We start from the raw sequence: 20520 nt of genomic DNA on the forward strand, positions 1-20520 counted from the left end.
CAAATGTAAATGAATAGATAAATGAAAATATCAGTGGCCATAAAATAGCGATCGTTTATGTCACACCAGTATTTAAATGTGATTTTTTTCCTTCTGAATCTTTCAATTATGTCTCAAACAATGTTCAAAAAGGTTAACAGTTTATTGGATATAAGAAAACACAAGCAATGAGACAGTAACGTGAAATAAAAACAACAAACACTGAAATATATACGGACACGTGTAAACATTGCCGATCATTGAACTATTCAATACCAAACGCATTAAATATTTATGTACGTATATTTTCTATATTTTTTATTAGATTCTATTTCATTCCAGATTTACATTCAAAATGTATTAATACAATGTACTTTACGCTAACTGTGACATTATGAAACCTGACCACGTGCATGTCAAACGTTAAAATAGGTAAATGTTACAAGTTAGATATTAACATGCAAATATATCAATTTGATATATATCATCTACAGAAAAATAGTTTAAATATATTCAATTATCTATTTAAAGTATTTTTAGTTAAAGACTCTTACCTTTAGCACTGTGGCCGTAAAGCACACAGCTTATGCTGGACGTGTGGGTATATTAGGGTCTATAGCCGGTGTGAGTTGCACTCACCTGGGTAGGGCCCAGGTAAGGCTTTTCACGTGCACTGGTATAGGGTCATGCGGGGTAAAGTGACACACTCAAGCAATCCTTGCCCCCACCTGTCATACGTCACAATAACAGCTTTATACACAGGTACATATGACATTGTTTGACACAGAGACTTGTACCAATATTACACACGAAACACAAGTATATATACAAATAACATCTGTTGGTCAAACTAACAATAGTTTGACCACTGTAACATTCTCCCCTGGAGAATTACTCCTGGCATTTAAACCAATATCGTCCATAGTGGTTTAATCTACTGATTAGGAAGGAACGGACAGTTATATAATAGTCAAGTGATCGGGACAAGTCCTACCTACAAGGGATGAAAGATAACTGCTCATATCGCAATATAGAAAAAAATACAATAATAAAAGTACAATCCGACATTGAAACCATCACCTTGACAAGTGCCCCAAGGTAATATAATATAAACTATGACTACTTAGAAGAATTTAAGAATTTCTCCTCTGCCATGTCGAACAAAGCTTTCCTGATGTGAATATTAATCGTTTACTTTAAAATTGAATGAAAATTACAATGAAGCTACAGTTTCTACTTATTCAATGGTAAACCATGAGGTAATGCACACAAGTAGCTGTAGAGATTAAATATCAATTCCAATATCCGGAGTAAACTTTGCCCACAACGACATTTATTTGGTTTAAATATGGAATTCAGTTACAAAAGTAGGCGGAGTTTGATGATATACGTATAATGCAATGTACTTGTCAAGATATATCAAATTCACAAGTTGCAGAACTCAGACCAAACAAATCCCAGTGAAAGACAGAAACAATGTAGAAGAAAAAAAAATAAATAAAGGAACTCCACAACAGTTTATTTAAGCATCATGCATATGACTGGTACAACACTGTATAATAGCCGATGACGTCACAATACTGGTTATCACTGACGTCATCAGAAAACCTATACTTTATTTTCCAAAATTGTATTTGAATCGAAGGCTACTGCATGATTAGAAAAGTCCCCCTTTGGTTGGATATCGTTGTCAATATTAGATTCGATACTTCTGTTATTTCAAACTATCGTGACCTATATTATTAAAAAGACGTCTTGATATGCCTAAAATGCTGCGTTTGGCATGTGAAAACTATACAACCGAAGTTTTGCGTCGAGATTTAAAGAGTTTGAAAACGAACCTACAAAGAGAGATGGCGTCAGGTATCACAATGATTCCGACAACCGTGACCAGGATAGCACCAGCCATACATCCCATGGCTACACTACTTGGCCGCGTGTCATACACACTGATCAGTTTACGCCTGTTGGCAGAGAGCTTGGCTTTGTTTACTACCAATTGAACCCTCAACACAAGAAGCATATCGTCAAGTTCATCTTGGTCAAGACTTGGATGTTTTTTGTTGGAACAACATTTAGCGCATATGCCATTTTCTACGTCGGAATCGACCAGAGACTTAGTCGCTGATATGGCTGACGAAGTAGAAGTTGTAGGAGTCATTGTGGCAACAGTTGACCAATCAACAAAGTCTCCGTCCTTTTCTGATGACGTCATTGTGGCAACAGTTGCCCAATCAACAAAGTCTCCGTCCTTTTCTGATGACGTCATTGTGGCAACAGTTGACCAATCAACAAAGTCTTCGTCCTCTTCTGATGACGTCGTAGTCTGATCGGAATCAGTTGTTTGAATAGATGCATGAAAAACACCTAGAAAATAAAGTTTAAGGTTACAACATGAACATTTAATATTTAAGTATTATTTCTTTTGTAAAGTTACCTGTTGTGTTTTCCAATAATGTGTTGTTGTTTTTTTTTTATCTTGGGCATCAGTGAAATAAGTTCATAGAATCGTTCTAATTTCCTTGTTTAGTTTTTCTTTTTTTTTCTTAAGCGTGCAATTGACTGGTTTTGCGACATTAATACGTTTCCCTTTTTTAATTGTATCTAAATATATAATATATTATAATGTGATATTACATTTTTTTTCAACCTATCCCATTCTACACGTTGACTATATAAACATTAAATATATAATTCTTCAGTTGTTGATAAATGTGGTGACATTCAATATATGTGTTATGAGTTCAGATTTCAGTCTGTGAACAGAAGAACTACGAACATGAAACCTATTTACATCTTAATGACGCAAGATATATTGAATTTATCTCCAATCCCCATTTTTAGCAACTACTAGCCGTTGACCTAATAATCATGTGAAAGCCTAGATATCCAATGTCGTCATGTGGTTCCGTTATTATATCTGGATTATTTGACAATTGATATCGGCTACGGGGATGGCGTAGAATGTTTGAAGTTCGAAAATAAGAAAAAAATGATGCATCTTATTTTCTATTTGATTTGAAATTATATGTCAGAAGCATATTTGCAAAATCAGAACGAAGAATTTTTTTTATTTATTTATTTATTTTTTTACAATCCTTTTTGTCAACCTGTGGAATAACAAACCAGAAAAAGTAGTGTGTGCAGATACCCTAAACCCTTTAACAAACATATCTGATAATTACGTGGAAAGACAAGAAAATAGTCATGGATACGTTAAGGCCAAACTGAATTACATCGAAAGTCACCGTCACGACCAGGGAGCCTCAATTAAAAAATGACGCCAAGTAACGGTATGTAAGTAAGTATTATTTCAAAGTTTGATTGAAGGTTTTTCTGTATTCAGTGATATAATAATTACCTGTCTCACACAGAGCTTGCAATAGTACATAACACCACCAGGTGAACATTTCATTGTTGTAAATAATAACACATTCCTGGACAGGACAACCTTCAGGCTCTTCATTCAAAATATTCCACCTGCCCCATCTGCCCCATCCGCTATAGATCCATTGGTTTGCGGTACCTTTCCTTTTGCACGGAAAAGTGTCATTGAACCTCATTCCAATCCAATATTTCCCTTGGTTCCTTTATAACAAAGATCAAAGTGCTTGTGTTATTAGTATTATATAGGCCCGCCTCTTTGGTACACCGCAAGAACATGAGTCATGTTAAACAGACTGATTGAAAACATCTTTCTGCCTTATGTTGTTGTAAATATATACATTATGATATTGCATAGTACAGACCATTTCAATTATTCCACTGTTTGGTAACAAGCTTGTTCTGTGACCTCAATCAATACTTATCAATTGTACATGTACAATGATTATATAATTATGTGTACACCGCTATGGCAACGTGATAATTATAAAGATATATATATATATATATCAATATCCTTCTAGAATACCCTTTTTTTCAGAATGCAGACACTTACAAGTGATTTTTATGATATTGGTCATGAGCTGTAAAGTAATCCCACTTTTCTTGACTATCCAGAACGATCATGCGGCCATTCCTTTCCTCACAGTATTCTACCGCAGATGTCCAATTAACTTGTTCTTGACTGATCAGCAGCTCCGTGAAAAGGGGCATTCCCTCTGCATATTATAAAAACGATACAGCCGATGAATTCTTAATAATACAAACTCAATGTCGATAATCTCTCATTAAATCGCGACTTGCGATATGAAATTTCAATCAAATATGAAATACATTGTGTCGTTCTAATTCGGTCTTGATTTCATATCCCCCGATGTCAAATCTAGGTCATGATTTAGTTAAAGGTGATATCAATAATAATTTCCTTCTAGTACTCTACTCTCGCTTGTAAAAGGACCACACAACCAGATTAAAAATAGCTTGTGGGTTTTCGCCCTTACGGTAGAAGATTTAATAGGAAGGTGGATACATCGGGGCCTACTGATTGGATATTCAGGTAAGAGAAGTGTCCAAAGTTTTATGTGCAGGCTTGAAAATACATGTAGATATAAAATGTAAAGAAAAAAAACTTGTTTGTTTCTAGCCTGTTTTTTGTCAGGCGGAATTATTTCTGTGTGTACTAATAATAACTAACAATAGGTCATTCCTGCGAAATACTTTCAATCACTGAAAAAGTAAACGTTTTTGTGTGTAAATCACGAATTTAAACCGCTTCGAAAAGTCGTTAGGAATTCAAATGTGAAATTAAATCATGACGAAAACGAAAGTATACAATAATGTTGAATACTTTATAACAGTTATTTGGATCAGAGAGTATACAAATTAAAGGTTAGTTGAAACTCAGATGTCACCAATTTAATATTTTTTTGCGTTGGTAATTTTAGCTTGATTATTATAGTTAAAATTATTTATCATATCATGACTATATTGATAAACTTGTGATCAAATGTCCATAACGTCACTAAAATCACGATATCCATTGGCAAATATGTCCAGGTGTCTATGATAACGATGAGTGTTCTATGTCACAACGGCAAGACATCCATTGGTAGATTTTGTTCCGGTGTCTATACTAATGATGAAGATGTTGTGTTCTGTGTGACCAACGCCACGACTTCCATATGTAGACCCGTCAAGGTGTCTGGGATAACGGTATCTAAACTGTATTCTATGTCACACCGCCACGACATACATTGGTTATTTTGTCCAGGTGCCTATTATCACGTAATAGAGAGTGTATTATATATCGTCAATGCCACCGCTGCCATAAGTAGTTCCGTCGAGGTGTCTTTAATAACACCGTTGATATTTTATTCTTGTCACACCGCAAGACACCTATTGGTATGTCTGTCCAGAAGTCTATAATAACGATGAGGAATCTGTGTCTACGTCACATCACGACGGAATCATTTAAGTAAATATCACGTGTTAAAGATGTATGTATATAGCTTTGTTTTGTATGCATTATTTACATCGTTGTATGCAGTTCATGTAGGACATGCTATTTTTATTTACAATGCTTTAAGTACATATACTATATATAACTAAGTAAAAGAGATTTTATCTTGCAACCAGAATACTAAATAATTTGCTGAACGAGAGGTTTAAATCAATTTCCAAGCGTTTTGGCCCATTATCATTCCTAAGATTGTATTCGATATCGATATATATATATTTGTAGCTCGTTAAACCCCCCGTATTCTGTTTTACAATCCATACATAATTTTTTTTTAAGAAATTAGTACTTGGTGCCCTCATTTATAAATGTGTAATGCTTAACCCTGTATTAAACAAAGTGTACTTAGTTCGTGAACATTGTTTTATTAAAGGTAACTTCCCGATCAATTTTATTGATAGAAAGTGTTAGGAGTAAATCACTTGCAATACTAATTCTTATCTAAACTTAAAAATATTCTTTTAAAAAGAATCTGTATAACATTCTTTGTTTGCTTGCCTGTTTGTTTATTTGGTTGTTGTTGCTGTTTTTTTCTTCTTTTTTTTTTATGTATATATATATGGGTTTTTTTTTGTTTTTTTTGTTTTGTTCTTTGTTTTGTGTTGATGTTCTTTTTTTATTGTTATATTGTTTTTTTTTGTTTTTTGTTGGTGTTCTTTGTATTCAACTTTTCGGTTCCAGTTGCGTTGACATTGATAAGACTCCACTTTCCCCATATATTGTATACTAATCCAATTTGGTTTTAGAGCTGTTATGAATAATTCTATAATATCAATTTGAATACCTCCTTTTAATTTTAATTTTTTTTTGATAATCATATCCCGTTTAATTTAATAAGGTGTATCATTTCACCGATATTGTCCTTCTGGTCCAAATTGATAAAAACAGATGATTGAACTCTAATAGTATTCAAGCTTTTCTTGTAACTGCAATACCAATGGATGCAAATTTTATCCTATTCCACAGAAACATTATATACATGAGTTTTCAGACTTTTTTTTGTTTTTTGTTTTTTGCTGTTTTTTTGTTTTTGTTTTTTTGTTGTTGTTAAATTTAGCTTAATTATTCATGAAAATCAACACGATATTTTTTGCCTAATAGAGTGAGATATATACTTTTCTATTTTAGGTCGAAATTAGTAGATTCAGTATTTCCACTGTTCTTGTTACTGCCAATCAACACTACCCGGGTCTTAGAGAACTTTATTCTAAGCCAGAGATATTTGCAAAGTAAGTGAGACTATCTATTGTTAATTCCAAAGCGTGCTTTAACCATATTTTTTTTTTAAAAGATGTGCTTTCAGTAAATTGTGATAGCAGTATTTCTTTACCTCTTACTGTCATTATTTTAATATTGGTATCTGTTCTTAAAATTGTTGACAATAATATGCACATGAAATACAAATATCTTAACAAATGACGAAAACCTTTTCATTCTTTCATTCTTGTAAGTTACTCTCTTGGTTAACAGCATACTGTTTATTGTTCTGAAAACAAAGTATTCGTCTGGTAAAGTTAGGGCATGTATTATTTGTTGTTTTTAGATACAAATTTCGGAACGCGGAGTCAACATCCTGTTTGAATCATTTGGATAAGAAGTAAAAGTCCAGGTAAAATGTCTTCTGGATACTGTATTATTTCATGAATTAAACAAGTGCTTCTCCTATGCATCTTCCATGAGTTGATGCAGGTTGCTTGCTACTGATTTTGGTGGTTTTACATTTCTCAGCTTTTGTACTCGATGTCGAACGCCATATTGAATTCATACCAAACAATGTAGTTTTTCCTGGTTAAAAAAAAAAATAACTTGGTGATGAACATTTATGTTTATTGAGTATCCATGTATATAAATGTTGCTATGACAATAAGGACAAGACTGCATCAGATACATGACTGCGAAGCTATATAACTATTCTGTCTTCTATTAGACTCTCTGTTTACTCGCCTACTAGGGCAAGAACTGATGTATCAAGCAACTGCTGAAATAAATCAATATCACCGTCAGGAAACTTTCATTCACCTAACGTCTTTCCTTATGTTTCACGTTGAGAACATGACATTACAAAGGCATGGCGATGACAATAGAGAAAATGAGTGATTAATTTCTTAAAAAGGAAGATGTTTTGACTATAGTTATCACTAGATAGTATTGTTACGTGTTTACTCAGATCATATGCCTTGCATTTTAATTATCACTATTTAAGTAACAATATATTATACGTTAAGTATAATCTAATCAGACAGCAGCTCATCTTTACTAGATACATACCCGAGGTGACGTTATGTTCTTGTTGATTATATGGTAGATCCATTTACCAAACATAATTGGAATGTTTACTTGTTATCATAGATTCATAATAATAGAATGGTGGGATAGCAATCGTAATGCATTATTGATTTCATACAAACCTTTGACTATCCCGCCGTAGCTGACTAACTAACTATGTGGAACCATTGCCTAGTTTGTACGGTTTATTAACTCTGAGAATAATTGACAATGAACTATCTATGTATACTTTATCGGATAAGACTCATTTTCCGTACCCTTATAATAATTAGTTTCTACTGTTTCTTTTTTTTTCATAATTCTCCAAGCTTCCTGCGGTGAAACACAACATGTGGTTTTTGTATGCTCCTTTGGTTCAGTGAGGCCGGTTTGGTATGATTTAATTCATTCGAGTAGTGAACCAGTTCACAACAACATAATTATACTTGTCGTTATTTTTAAATGTAATATTGAAAATCATGAAATTTTCAAATGTATGGAAAAGTCAGATTTCTGCACTTCATTTCATCTATTCCTCAGTTTAGGTTTCATATCATCAACACATTGGGCTCCTGCTATCACCAACGGGTAATAAACGCCCGAAACTGCTGCATGATGATATTTATGAAAGTGTTGCTTTAATATCTATTGAGAACCATATACGAATGCTAAAACTAAATATACCAATGGACGTTTACTCATCATTTAATGGCAATACATAAATATACAAAATCAAACATATAAGTAACCATGGACAAGAACAGACAATAGTAATACAATGTTACTGCATACAAATACATTTAAAACTCGAAAATAGGACATGGCGTATCCTTTTTATGGTGAACGATTTAACTCAACTTATTGTTTGCAACTTGATAAAACATCAAATCCAGCCCTCCCACACCCCGTTAAGTATCGATTACACATATAACTTCTATAACAATGTCACCATCATTTTAACGTTAAAATAGAGTTGAAATGCATATAGATGAATAACAACGGGAATAGGTCATCTTCTCGAATCTCGAATAGGAAAACTGTAAAGCACTATTTAAGATGAAAATCTTAAATTTTAGAATATGTCTATGTTCAAATAATAATAATAGTTTGTATATAGAGAACATATAAATTTTGGGGAAAATTTTCTATCGATTTATTTCTGTATTGGAAATTACACAACACCATTCGGGGAAATTTGATTTTCTATTCAAGTGAAATTTATTTAGACATTCAGTCATGAAATAAATGACACATAAATCAGATGATTGAATGAAAAAAATCAAGCATGTTTTCAAATGAAGTTCACTTATCAGTTTTAAAATGTTATTAATATGATAAAGGATTCATAGATAGATACTCATAATTATTATAATCCTTATTTTTTAGACGAAGGCAGTACATGAATAGGTAAATGAACATATATGGCCATCAATAATTGTCAAACTAACTGGTGACATATGACGTCATATATATGTAACTGTCTGATCATATAACTGACATTGACATTTTATATCTTCAGTTACAATAGTTGTAATAAGGGTTATATCAACAAAAATCCATGGTATTACTTCTCTGCCATATATATATATATAAAGGCTGTTTAAGCACTAAATATTGTTCTTTTTGTCGTATGTAAGACAACAACGGTAATCTAAAAATAATATTATAGTAAGAGTTCAAAATATACATTTCTAAAGAGTCCAACTCCGACAGTGCCATCCGTAAGGTTATATAACACAATAAAATATTTATTCGCTAAAATATTTAGGTAATTATCTTAGGTATCATTACCATAAAAAGTAACCATTAACCAATAACCATTTGAAATGTTACGATTGACGGAAAGATATGATTGTGAACTAGAAGGATCATGAAAAGTGACTAATAATCAGTTATAATATCATTGTAGCTTTGCAAACTGGTTAAATTTGGTATTTGATAAATTTCTTCTTTTGGACTTAACTTCAGTTGCATCAAACCTCACCTAAGGCAGTATCGGGAAGAATTCCAAACTGAAGGCCAAGGTACAAGACCACGTGCATGTAACAGCCAACAGGGGTATATATTGTTATATTCATTTAACATTTTCACTTTTCAAAACTGTTATAAAATATGTCTCTTCGTGAACGAGTTCTTTAAGCATCACAAATCATGTTCCATTATACTAGGGAAATAACATATCAATTTTGTTTTTACAAAACATCATTACAGATATCAGATATCATTGACCGTAAATGATTGAACAGTGGTTGATAAGTAAATGTGACTATTGAGTGATACAAAAGGAACAGGATATGTCAACGAAACTTTGAGACGGGCGTTATCAGAGAAACACAATCCATGAACTATTAATATTATTTATAATTAATGTACCTTTCTTCCTGTACAACGAAATCTAAGCATGATACCAAAAACAATTTGTTATCAAGTGTTATTTTCATCTAAAATAAGAAAGGAAATTCGGGTAAATATTCTAAGTTTACAATGGTCGGGGTGAATTACAAGTCAAACCTAAAGTAGTGATCCTTAGACGTCTATCCTACCACCAGTAATGACTTATACCTATTGTGAGTCCACAATTGTACATTGTTTAAATGGCCGTTCTTGGCTGACATCATGACAATAGATAGCACTAAAGACATCTTACTAAAAACCAATTAAGCCTTGACCCTTTATGAATATTAGAATCAGATATATTGTGTTTACCGATTATTTACGACGGATTTGTTTTTCTTTAGATTTGTGATTTATTGCGAAAAAATAAATGAATAAAGAAAATTAATAGAGAAAAAAGAAATCCACAAGAAGTACTGTTCTGAAAATTAGCTTTCTTTGTAATCGTGTGGACACACAAAAACCACAAAACCTGTTATTCTCAAATGTCATTCACCAAACAAAGCAATTGGTCATCGCCTACCCTGTGTGTGAGCCGTTTGCTATCTGTGTAAAATTCCTATATATTTTTGTTGCTTTTATCGATTAATAATTTTTTTTTTAAATGTTCCGTGTTGATATTTTACACCCCCCCCCCCCCCCCTCCAACACCCTTCATACATACCCCAAGTAACCCCTCTCTTACACACACACAAACATCCCTCTACCGACCCCCACACCCTCACAAAAACCACCCCCTACCACCCCCACACCTTCACACAAACCACTCCCCCTACCTACCCACACAACATCACACAAACCACCCCCTACCTACCACATACCCTCACACAAACCACCCCCACACCTTCACAAAAAAACACTCCCTCTACCCACCCCTACACCCTCACACAAACCACACCTACCCACCCACACATCCTTATACAAACTACACCCCCTACCCAACCCCACACCCTCACACACACTGCTACCCCTGCCCACCCCCACACCCTCACCCAAACCACTCTCCTTACCCACCCCACCCCCTCACACAAACCAATCCCCCTACCGAACTCACACCCTCATACAAACCACTCCTCCTACCCACCCCATTCCCTCACACACATTTCTGCATACCGGGCATACATATAAGTATAATAATTATAACGCTGCCAACAATATGACTATTAACCACACACACAAATAAATAATTACAATTTCATTCATTCAAGGAGGAGGCAATATGAAGTCTCATATTAACTCCTGCAGAAAATAGAAAGTATGTCGTGTACTTCTAGCAGCGGTCAAAATAACAATTTACCGACCGGGCGCAAAGGTTTGTTTGTTTTTTTTTTTTTGTTTTTTTTTACTTCTCGGTGATGTGATGAGGTATTTTGATGGAAATTTCTTTATTTTTTGGGTTTTTTTTTTAAACAATATACATCATACAATAAAGTAAATCCAGGCTTTGGTTTTGGGCAATCCGTGGTTTTACGGATCTGTCTCAAACTATATCCCCTTCAGCATTCGGCCGCGAGGATCATTGTCCAGGTCAGGTTCATAAAACCATGAATCGCCCTCAAATAAAATCTGTATTTGTATTTCATTATATACCGCAGTATACTACAAAAGTTATGTAAAGTCCATATTTTAGAGATTTCACATGATGTTTCCATTTCTATTTTTGACCTCGCTGCATCAACTTATAATAAGATTTTACTAGACTCGAATCAATAACAAAGGTATTTTGTATATTGTTACCTGATAGTAACAGAAAGATAAAACCCAGCAGGCATGTTCAATACACAATAATATCTACAAAACAAGAGAACATTCAAAATTAAAGTATTGTACAAGTTTGTTTTTAATCAACATTGTAAACTACTTATCTTATAACAGTTGTTCTTGGGTAATCCTTGCCTACCAATTCCTCCAGAGTTAAGAATGTTTCTTAATCCAACAGTTCATAGTTCCAGACAATTGATCATCCAGCAAAATTCACATAACTCTCTTTAACACTTGTTTACCAGTTCAGAATAACAAACTGTCTCTCAAGCTATTTATACTGTATTGCGAAATGTTCGCAGTGCATTTTCAAAGCATCTCTTTTTTCTAGAATTCGTTAACACAATTCGTGTAAACAACCAATGTAAATAAACACTTGTTAACATGATATTAGGACACAGCTCCCTTTATATCATTCCAGATATAACTATTTGCATATAATTTCGTAAGTGTTATTTCACTTAGTCAAGCCATACACATTATTTCTACCACAATACCCTGTGTTATTCAACTCTCAGACCATCAGTTAATCATTACAGCTGTTGATTAACAATCTGTTTATACCACACGTGGTATAAACTCTATACGCATTTTGATTGGCTAACACGGTGAACTTTGACCCAAGCTGCAAATGTTATTGACGTCATCAATAATCTAATGACGTAACATCACCGGGTGACGACCGCTCCGTTCTTTACAGTATCCTATTGCAGTCGCCCATGGCATGTATTGTTTATTAAACAGCAGATCCGTGAAGACAGGCATTCCCTTTGGTATGTAAAATTTTACATAGAAATAAATCAGATAAAACATTATTTCTTATATTTTTTACTGAATTGAGCATGTCAAACAAATAAGTAAGCAGTATGATACACGTAATGATTTTGATTCAACAACGGTACATTTCCATTTTCTGGATAGTTACAGCCCTGCTCTTACTGCATATGATGTTAACATGATCAATTTTTTTATTCAAATATGTGATTCTCTTAACATGCTTTCCGTGGCATATGTCGACCACTGACAGAAAAAATAACAAAACAATTGTTCTATTAATATCAGTTCATGAAGACCATGTATAATAGTATGGTCGACGTCATTATCTAATAGTGACTAGTGAATACTTATGAAGATGGACTTTGATGATTGTTGACATGCTAAAGTATCCAATTCTAATTAATTTAACACAGCCACTAAACTCGGATCCGTCAAATATGTGCATGGTTGAAAACGCCTTCTCTTTTGAAACAATTGGTTTTATTTTTTCTGTATTTTTAATATGATATTTTGCTCTATTTTATAAGAAATTTTCTGCATATTTTTTTTTGGTTTTTGTTTTTGTTTTCACATTCATTAATATAATTCATTTTAAATATAAACACTTTTCGTGATTTACATTTACAAATTATCTACAACGACTTCTATTTGCGAAAAAAGATATCATGTTCGTGGATGTGAATAGCAGCTTTTGTTATACCAGGATATCTCCGTTAACAAAGGGCCGAGACAGCCAAGTCGGTAATAGAGTCAGCCGCGTTACCCTTGGAGAAGATTCAAGGCATGTTGTTTATCGCTCCATACCCGTGTCTGTTTGTGTTTCAGGGGAAGTAGAGAAACAGGACGACTTCTGATGTCTTGATTTTATCGTTAGACAAGACACTTTACCATATTTGTTCTACATAACATGCGGCGGTCATACACTATGTTGTTAAATGAGGTTGTTACCAACTACTTCAAGGAGACCCCGGCCTGTCCTTGTCCGTTCACGGGCCGATAATCGAAGCAACCAACAAACCCTAATTTCAAGAGAAATAAGATGTAAGAAAAAATAGTTTACCTCGCAGTAAAAATGTCCATAACGTCACCAACAGCAAGACATCCATTTATTTTTTCCGGTCCGAATGTCTATGATTACAGAACAGAAGCTGTGTTCTATGTCATCAATGTCCAAGTACCACGACGTCAACTGCTTGTGCTATCCAGGTATATATGAACCGATTCTGAAGCTCTATACTATTTGTATTCTTCACTGTTATACATTTTTAATATATGCATAAATCCTCACGTGGTAGGTCGATAGAAAAAATGAAATTGATTTAACAATATAATAAGAGCGAAGCTCTTCGGGCAGCGAAGCTGCCCGAGCGAAGCTCTTTACCGTTAACGTGCACGTATGTACAGTATTCTAGTCCAGCTTCGCATAACGTCGTACGGGATGGTACAGCCTGAACATGTTCTGCCGGAAGAGAGCGTGTGCAACCCGCTCCAGTTGTCTGCAGAAACTGTATAAAAAGTCGAACGTTACGTAAATCCAGTTGGTGTGTTCATAATTTTTACTAATTATTTTTGTAAAAAATATCTCTTATAGTGTGCGAATAAAATGTAGCTCGAGTTATGGTTTCGAGGATGGAACTGGGAACATTCGGCATATTTCCGATGATTGCCGAAAATGTACCGAGATGTTGCACCCTCCATGTTGTTCCTAGGCAACGTGGTTGCTATATAAATCTAGCCAATCAGATCGCGAGGTCGATTGTCCGCCATTACCTCCGTCAATTTGTCGGACCTCAGTTGAACACCGCGAGAATACATATGTAAACAGAAAATGGTAAAAACGTGCTCGTGGGGAACTGGCAACAGTTACGGCCGATACCCTGATAGATTGGAGGGCGGTGTTGTATATTCTACAATTCATGGAACCTAAAACGTAAGTAAAAGCGATATAAAAATGAGCTGGAGGTGGGTGAAGGCGTACAAAACCATGTCAAAACGAAAGTAGAAGCTACAAGGTAATGTCACCGCTGTGTACTGTACAGCAAGACTAGTGCAACGAAGTACATGTATGTGTAGTACAAACATGTATTTACTGCGAAAGTTTGGAATCTTGTCTGCATGTATTTAGTCATCAACAGTGTACTTTCACTTTCTCGTGGCAAGGTTTGCCTAACGTTATACTGCAGTCTGATATGTATGTCTGGCGTAGTGTTAGGGCCAGAGGAAACTCGGGCTATCTGATACCATTTGAAACACACTCATCATGTATGCATGCTTTTATTACTGTTAACTTATACCACAGGGGCATGTCTAGCCTTATTTAAAAAAAAAATAGCCAGATATACCCATATAAAGACTTTATATTTAAGTATTTCTGGCTATGTTTAAAATATATGACGAGACATGTCCATGTGGTTATATCAAATGCATTAGCTATTAATTTACAATGGTGCCCAATACCAGTTTTAATTAAAAAATGATAATCTCTCAAATCTTACTGTATTTCTAATTCTACTATAGAACACAGTATATACATAAGGTTGGTAGAGACATTAAGTTTACATTGTAGTTACCAGCTATGTTACTGTTACCAACAATATCAATGTTGCAAAATTACATCTGATTCACACTTAACCTTATTTTCCCCTCACAGATTACTAAATGTACTGCCACATGAAATGTGTATATTACTAGAATGCCTCCATTTGGCACTAATATTTGGGATATCTAATGATAATGTGATATTTTTTAATGAAACACTTTCCTGTTGATTATCATATTGGCATTGAGTGAAAATGAAAATATTCTATAACTAAATATTTAATAAACCACATTTGAATCTATAAACCAGTCAAACATAATGATGTGACAGCTTGACTAATTGTATGCATTTGATTTGTCTTCCTCTATAATAAACATCGGTAACTAAAATATAATACAAGTGAAATTTTGAAACTGTCTATTCTAATCCCTGAGTGTTATTAATCCATGACCTTATCCACCATCAGTAAACATATTTTATCCGACCCCACCCCCTGAGTATTCTAACATCCATGACCTTGCCTGATATGAATCCTGAGCTTTCTAATTTACCAATTAAAATACATGTAAAATGTATGTACATAGGTTTTCTATTTTCTTGTCTATAAAGTAAACAGCAAGCATGTCAAAAGACTTAATGTATAGGGTGGGAATAGCACATACATAGAATATATACATCATATTTGTTGAGATATTGTAAAGCATACTCCGGACATGTAGTCATTAAATGAAAAATATGAAGAAAAAAAACAACATTTGTAACTATTGTATTTTTTCAGATACAGCTTTGGAAGTTGTGTCAGCAGCAGCTGAAATAAAGAGGCTAGAACAACAACTACATAGATATGAGCTGCTGAATTTGCACCATGAACAACAAAATACTACATCTTTCTCAAGTGTTATATTGATAGTGATATTAATCAGAAATAAAATCGATTGACATCCTGAATTGTAACTGTTGTCTAGATTTTTTATCCATCCTGGATCCACTTCTGGTTATAACTAGACATAACATTGTCAGACCTGTATTGTACTGTACTGCACTTTATAGTTTTGATTACTATACAGGTTTGGGTATTACATATTTGAAATTACTCATTTAAGCTCACTGATTATTCTACTTTGTATCAAGGCTAATAAGGGGAAATAATCAAAGACAATTAACAGTCCAGTGTCTTGGTTATAGCTCTGTCTACATTGGAACATAACAATTGTTCCTCTAATCAACCACAGGGACATGTCTTGTCTTATATTAAAACAATAGCTAGAAATACCTATATAAATTAACATATAGCTATTTCTGGCTACAAAATGTATTTATTTTTAAATAGAAGACTAGACATGCCCCTGTGAATCAAGTTTACATGTTCACCATTGGTGTTGAAGTGATGCAATTTTATGTTTATCATTACATGATCATTACATGGTGATTTTTCTCAAAGACTGAGAAAGTACATCTGTACAGATATGTATAAAAACTGGATTTTCTGGGAAGATTTAAAAAAAAAAAATTAAAATTGGTTCAAAACACATCAATTTCTAATTCCACATACAGGACGCATACATTGTACACTATTCAATAATGGTTGGGCTACACTTTCTGAAGTGAAAGCAGCAGCAATTCATTTGGACATTCACATAAAAGTATGGTTGAAAGGAAGCAATGGAAATAATTGGCATGTATTCAATGTCATGCTTTGATCCTTCAACTACATGGGGCCATATACCTACAGTTGAACTGCTGTTTAGAAAACTCTCATTTTTGGTATATACAGAGATAAATGTCTGGTATATAAACACATAATATGCAATAAATCATTCATATGTCTCTGGTAATGATCACACATGTCTCTGGTAATGATCACACATGTCTCTGGTAATGATCACACATGTCTCTGGTAATGATCACACATGTCTCTGGTAATGATCACACATACTGTACTATGCAAAACCAAGGGCGACAACAATTCCAAATGGTCAACCCCAAACAGAAAATAAAAAAAAATGTTGGGTTTTGAAAGTCAGCACAAAGCAATGGAGATAACCAATTTACAAACATTCCTGCAAATTCATAAAATCCTTTGCATGTTGATATTGACCATAGATCTACATTTTTGTACATACTACAAAGCATTTCACAAGTTTCTGAGAAATAGCATCTTCAGAAAAGTCATTCTGGTTTCCGGTTATTATTACTTTCTCGTTATTAAACGGCGAAACGTTTATCACTATATTTTTTTGTTATACATTGGCATACTAGCTAGCTTCGCTCTTTTCAGGCATTGCCTGTTTCATATTATAATTTTCAACGTGTTTAAGGATTCGGTCCAGGTAATTTTAATGCCGTAGAGAGATATGCTGGCTCTCTGGAGGATTTTTCTCTCCCAGAATGCCTCATTCAAGATGGCTGCATCCATGGGCAGCTATCTTGAATGAGGCATTCTGGGAGAAAAAAATCCTCCATAGATGTCATCAATTCTCTCTGTATCTTGGTTTTCAAATGCAGAAGTGTCGTACCTTTTTTAGTTGTATTTTCTTCTTCTTTCAATATCTCTTGTTGATGATTCATGGCTAGCCGAGTTGATTTTCACGACGTTATTGACTTTCGGCATGCTAGTATAGCATGTAAATGGCTAGCCGGGTTGATTTTCACGACATTATTGACTTTCGGCATGCTAGTATAGCATGTAAATGGCTAGCCGGGTTGGATTTCACGACGTTATTGACTTTCGGCATGCTAGTATAGCATGTAAATGGCTAGCCGGGTTGGTTTTCACGACGTTATTGACTTTCGGTATACTAGTAGAGAGCGCAGCTCGAACGGGCGAAGCCCGTTCGCGTAGCGAACTTAATGGTAGAGATGTCTCCAAAACCCCCCTTTTCCCCCAATATACTTAGAGTTCAAAAACTTTCTCCGTAACCGGAAACAGGAAGTCACAACAAGTGCCAGTGTTGCGCAAGTCTGTATTCAAAGTCACATTCTCGGGAGATAGGCCTAACAAAATATCAACATTTTAAAAATATGCAAATGTTTGACTTCACACTAGTAAGAATTTGTTAATAAAATTTATCTCGAACAATTTCTTAATTTGTTATATTCAAAACGTAACGGTATAATTTTCAACGAAAATATTTCCGGTGTTTTACGAGTGACTCCGGTCCGTTCGAGTTGCATACAAGTTTACCAAATATAGCACATAAAATAAAGAGGACTTCCGAATTTTTTGTTGTCGTCTGCTACCTGCTGTCCAGTCACCTTGGCTTATTCTACGCTTAGTTTTTGTAACTAGTAAGTTATTACAAACCAGTGTATAGATCTATATATGAATTCATTTTGTAGCTGATCAATAAACCATGGATTGCGAGTCACCACGTAGGTCTTATGCTCAAGTTGTAGCGTCTTTTGGTAAATCCAAATATGATCATACTTATAGTATGGCCGATGTCACACCTCATATGGATGTTGACATTGATGAGACATGTATAATTCCTTCATTTTTAAAGGACCATGCATATACATCTTGCATTTCAAACAAAGATCATGGTGACTTGCAATTCATGGATTTTTGTGATGCCAAATCAAGCGGTACACCTAGTCCTTCTGTGTCTATAAAAAGAACTTACGCCCAAGTAGCTTCTGACCATACTTACAGTAATGTAACAAACTTGAAACCATCCACCGAGCATGAATCTATAGAAATTGATGACCCATCAAATCAAGTACAACTGGATCCTGCAGATGATGGACCTATGGGCCCATCAAATCAAGTACAACTGGATCCTGCAGATGATGGACTCATGGGCCCATCAAATGCAAATCAAGTACAACTGGATCCTATTAGTTTTTCTGTCAATGAACATACATCTCGTGTTCAATACAATTCTACAATGGACAACAAAATTGTCATAGATGGTGTTACATTCACTATTGAACAAGTGCCATCGGATGGCAACTGTTTTTTCCATTCGCTATCAAAATTCAACAACAAAGACCATTCTTTTTTGAGAAAGTTTATTTGTACATAAATACAATGTACATGACAATTTCATATTTTTTCAAGATCAAATTTTCCTGCATCACACCGCTAACACCACCAAACAAATGTACCTGAACAAAATGATTAATTCATGTGGTTGGGCAACAACATGTGAAATAAGGGCTGCATCCTCACTACTTGACTGTAACATCAATATATACATGCTCACAACACACAGAGGAAATGCCCTGAAAACAACATATAGGCCAGACTCGATAAACCCTACCCGTTCTACAATTAGTTTACTGCTATCTAATAACCATTTTTAAGCTTTGAAGTTGCATGTAACTCCTTCAATTTCAGTTATTACTCACAACCCAGCTACATGCACTAGTTCCAGAATGAATGAAATTCTACCCAAATGTACAAGTTCACCTAAAAAGTCTACAAAAACAATATGGTGTAACAAAGTCTACAAAGACATCATACAAACAAAAACAATCAGGTGTAATAAAGTCTGCTCAGACATCATATAAACAAAAACAATCAGGTGTAAAAAAAGTCTGCTCAGACATCAGATAAACAAAAACAATCTGGTGTAACAAAGTCTGCAAAGACATCATACAAACAAAATAAAGGTGTAATAAAGTCTACAAAAACACAACATGAATTGAAAAACGCATCCACTGAAAATGTACCACTTCATAATTCTGCAATTTTAACCCAAGATAAAGCAGAAGTACCACAGAATTTACAATTAAGTACTTCTGAGAAATCAACGCAGGCAAACTGTAGAAAACTTGGCCTTCACTTCGAAAATAAAAATGGTACAGAGGATGTTAAACAGCTCAAATTACAAGAAGGCCGAAATCGTCACAAAATTCAGTACAGACTTAAAAAATTTAAATTGTCTCTTGAAACAATACCAGAAGCACCTCCTATTACTAATAACAAACATTTCAATGACTCCATGGACTGTATTCGCTCATTTGAGCTGAAAGAAATGACTCACGAAATACAATGCTGTATTGCATGTAAAGAACGAAAAATAAACATGAAACTAAAAGATGATGTATGTCATAGGTGTTCGGTTGATAAGCACACTATTAAAATGTTTTCTAAAGAAAACAATATGGATCCCGGTGAAGTACCAAAAGTTTTGCAAGATCTAACAATAGTTGAGCATCAGTTAATTTCACGAATATCCCCATGTATAAATGTACATCTTCTTAAACATGGTGGATTAGCATCAAGTGGTCATTGTGTCGCATTTCCACAAGAAATTAGCGAACCTGCAAAAATTTTCCCCAAGCTCCCTGAAGAAATTCACATTATACGTGTCCGTCGTCTAGGTAAAAATGACACTTCAAAAGATTTTAGAGTGCGTCGTTATTTTGTTCAAAATGCTTTAGAATGGTTGCAGAAAAA

At 34.4% G+C, this 20520-nt stretch overlaps 1 protein-coding gene and 1 long non-coding RNA gene across 2 annotated transcripts; one reads left to right on the forward strand and one right to left on the reverse strand.

The window, feature by feature from the left end:
* Positions 1-1425: 1425 nt before the first annotated feature.
* LOC117315903 lies at positions 1426-3561 on the reverse strand. Its single transcript, XM_033870321.1, has 2 exons — positions 3341-3561; positions 1426-2346 (listed from the first exon to the last, which is right to left on the reverse strand). The coding sequence occupies exons 1-2, from the start codon at positions 3540-3542 to the stop codon at positions 1772-1774; spliced, it is 777 nt and encodes a 258-aa protein (XP_033726212.1). The 5' UTR covers positions 3543-3561; the 3' UTR covers positions 1426-1771.
* Positions 3562-14346: 10785 nt separating this feature from the next.
* Positions 14347-16070, forward strand: LOC117314998. Its single transcript, XR_004529660.1, has 2 exons — positions 14347-14507; positions 15895-16070. It is a non-coding gene; the product is annotated as an uncharacterized LOC117314998 (long non-coding RNA).
* Positions 16071-20520: the final 4450 nt, after the last annotated feature.

This window comes from Pecten maximus, chromosome 17 (genome assembly GCF_902652985.1).
Source record: "Pecten maximus chromosome 17, xPecMax1.1, whole genome shotgun sequence".
In the NCBI taxonomy this organism is placed as follows: domain Eukaryota; kingdom Metazoa; phylum Mollusca; class Bivalvia; order Pectinida; family Pectinidae; genus Pecten; species Pecten maximus.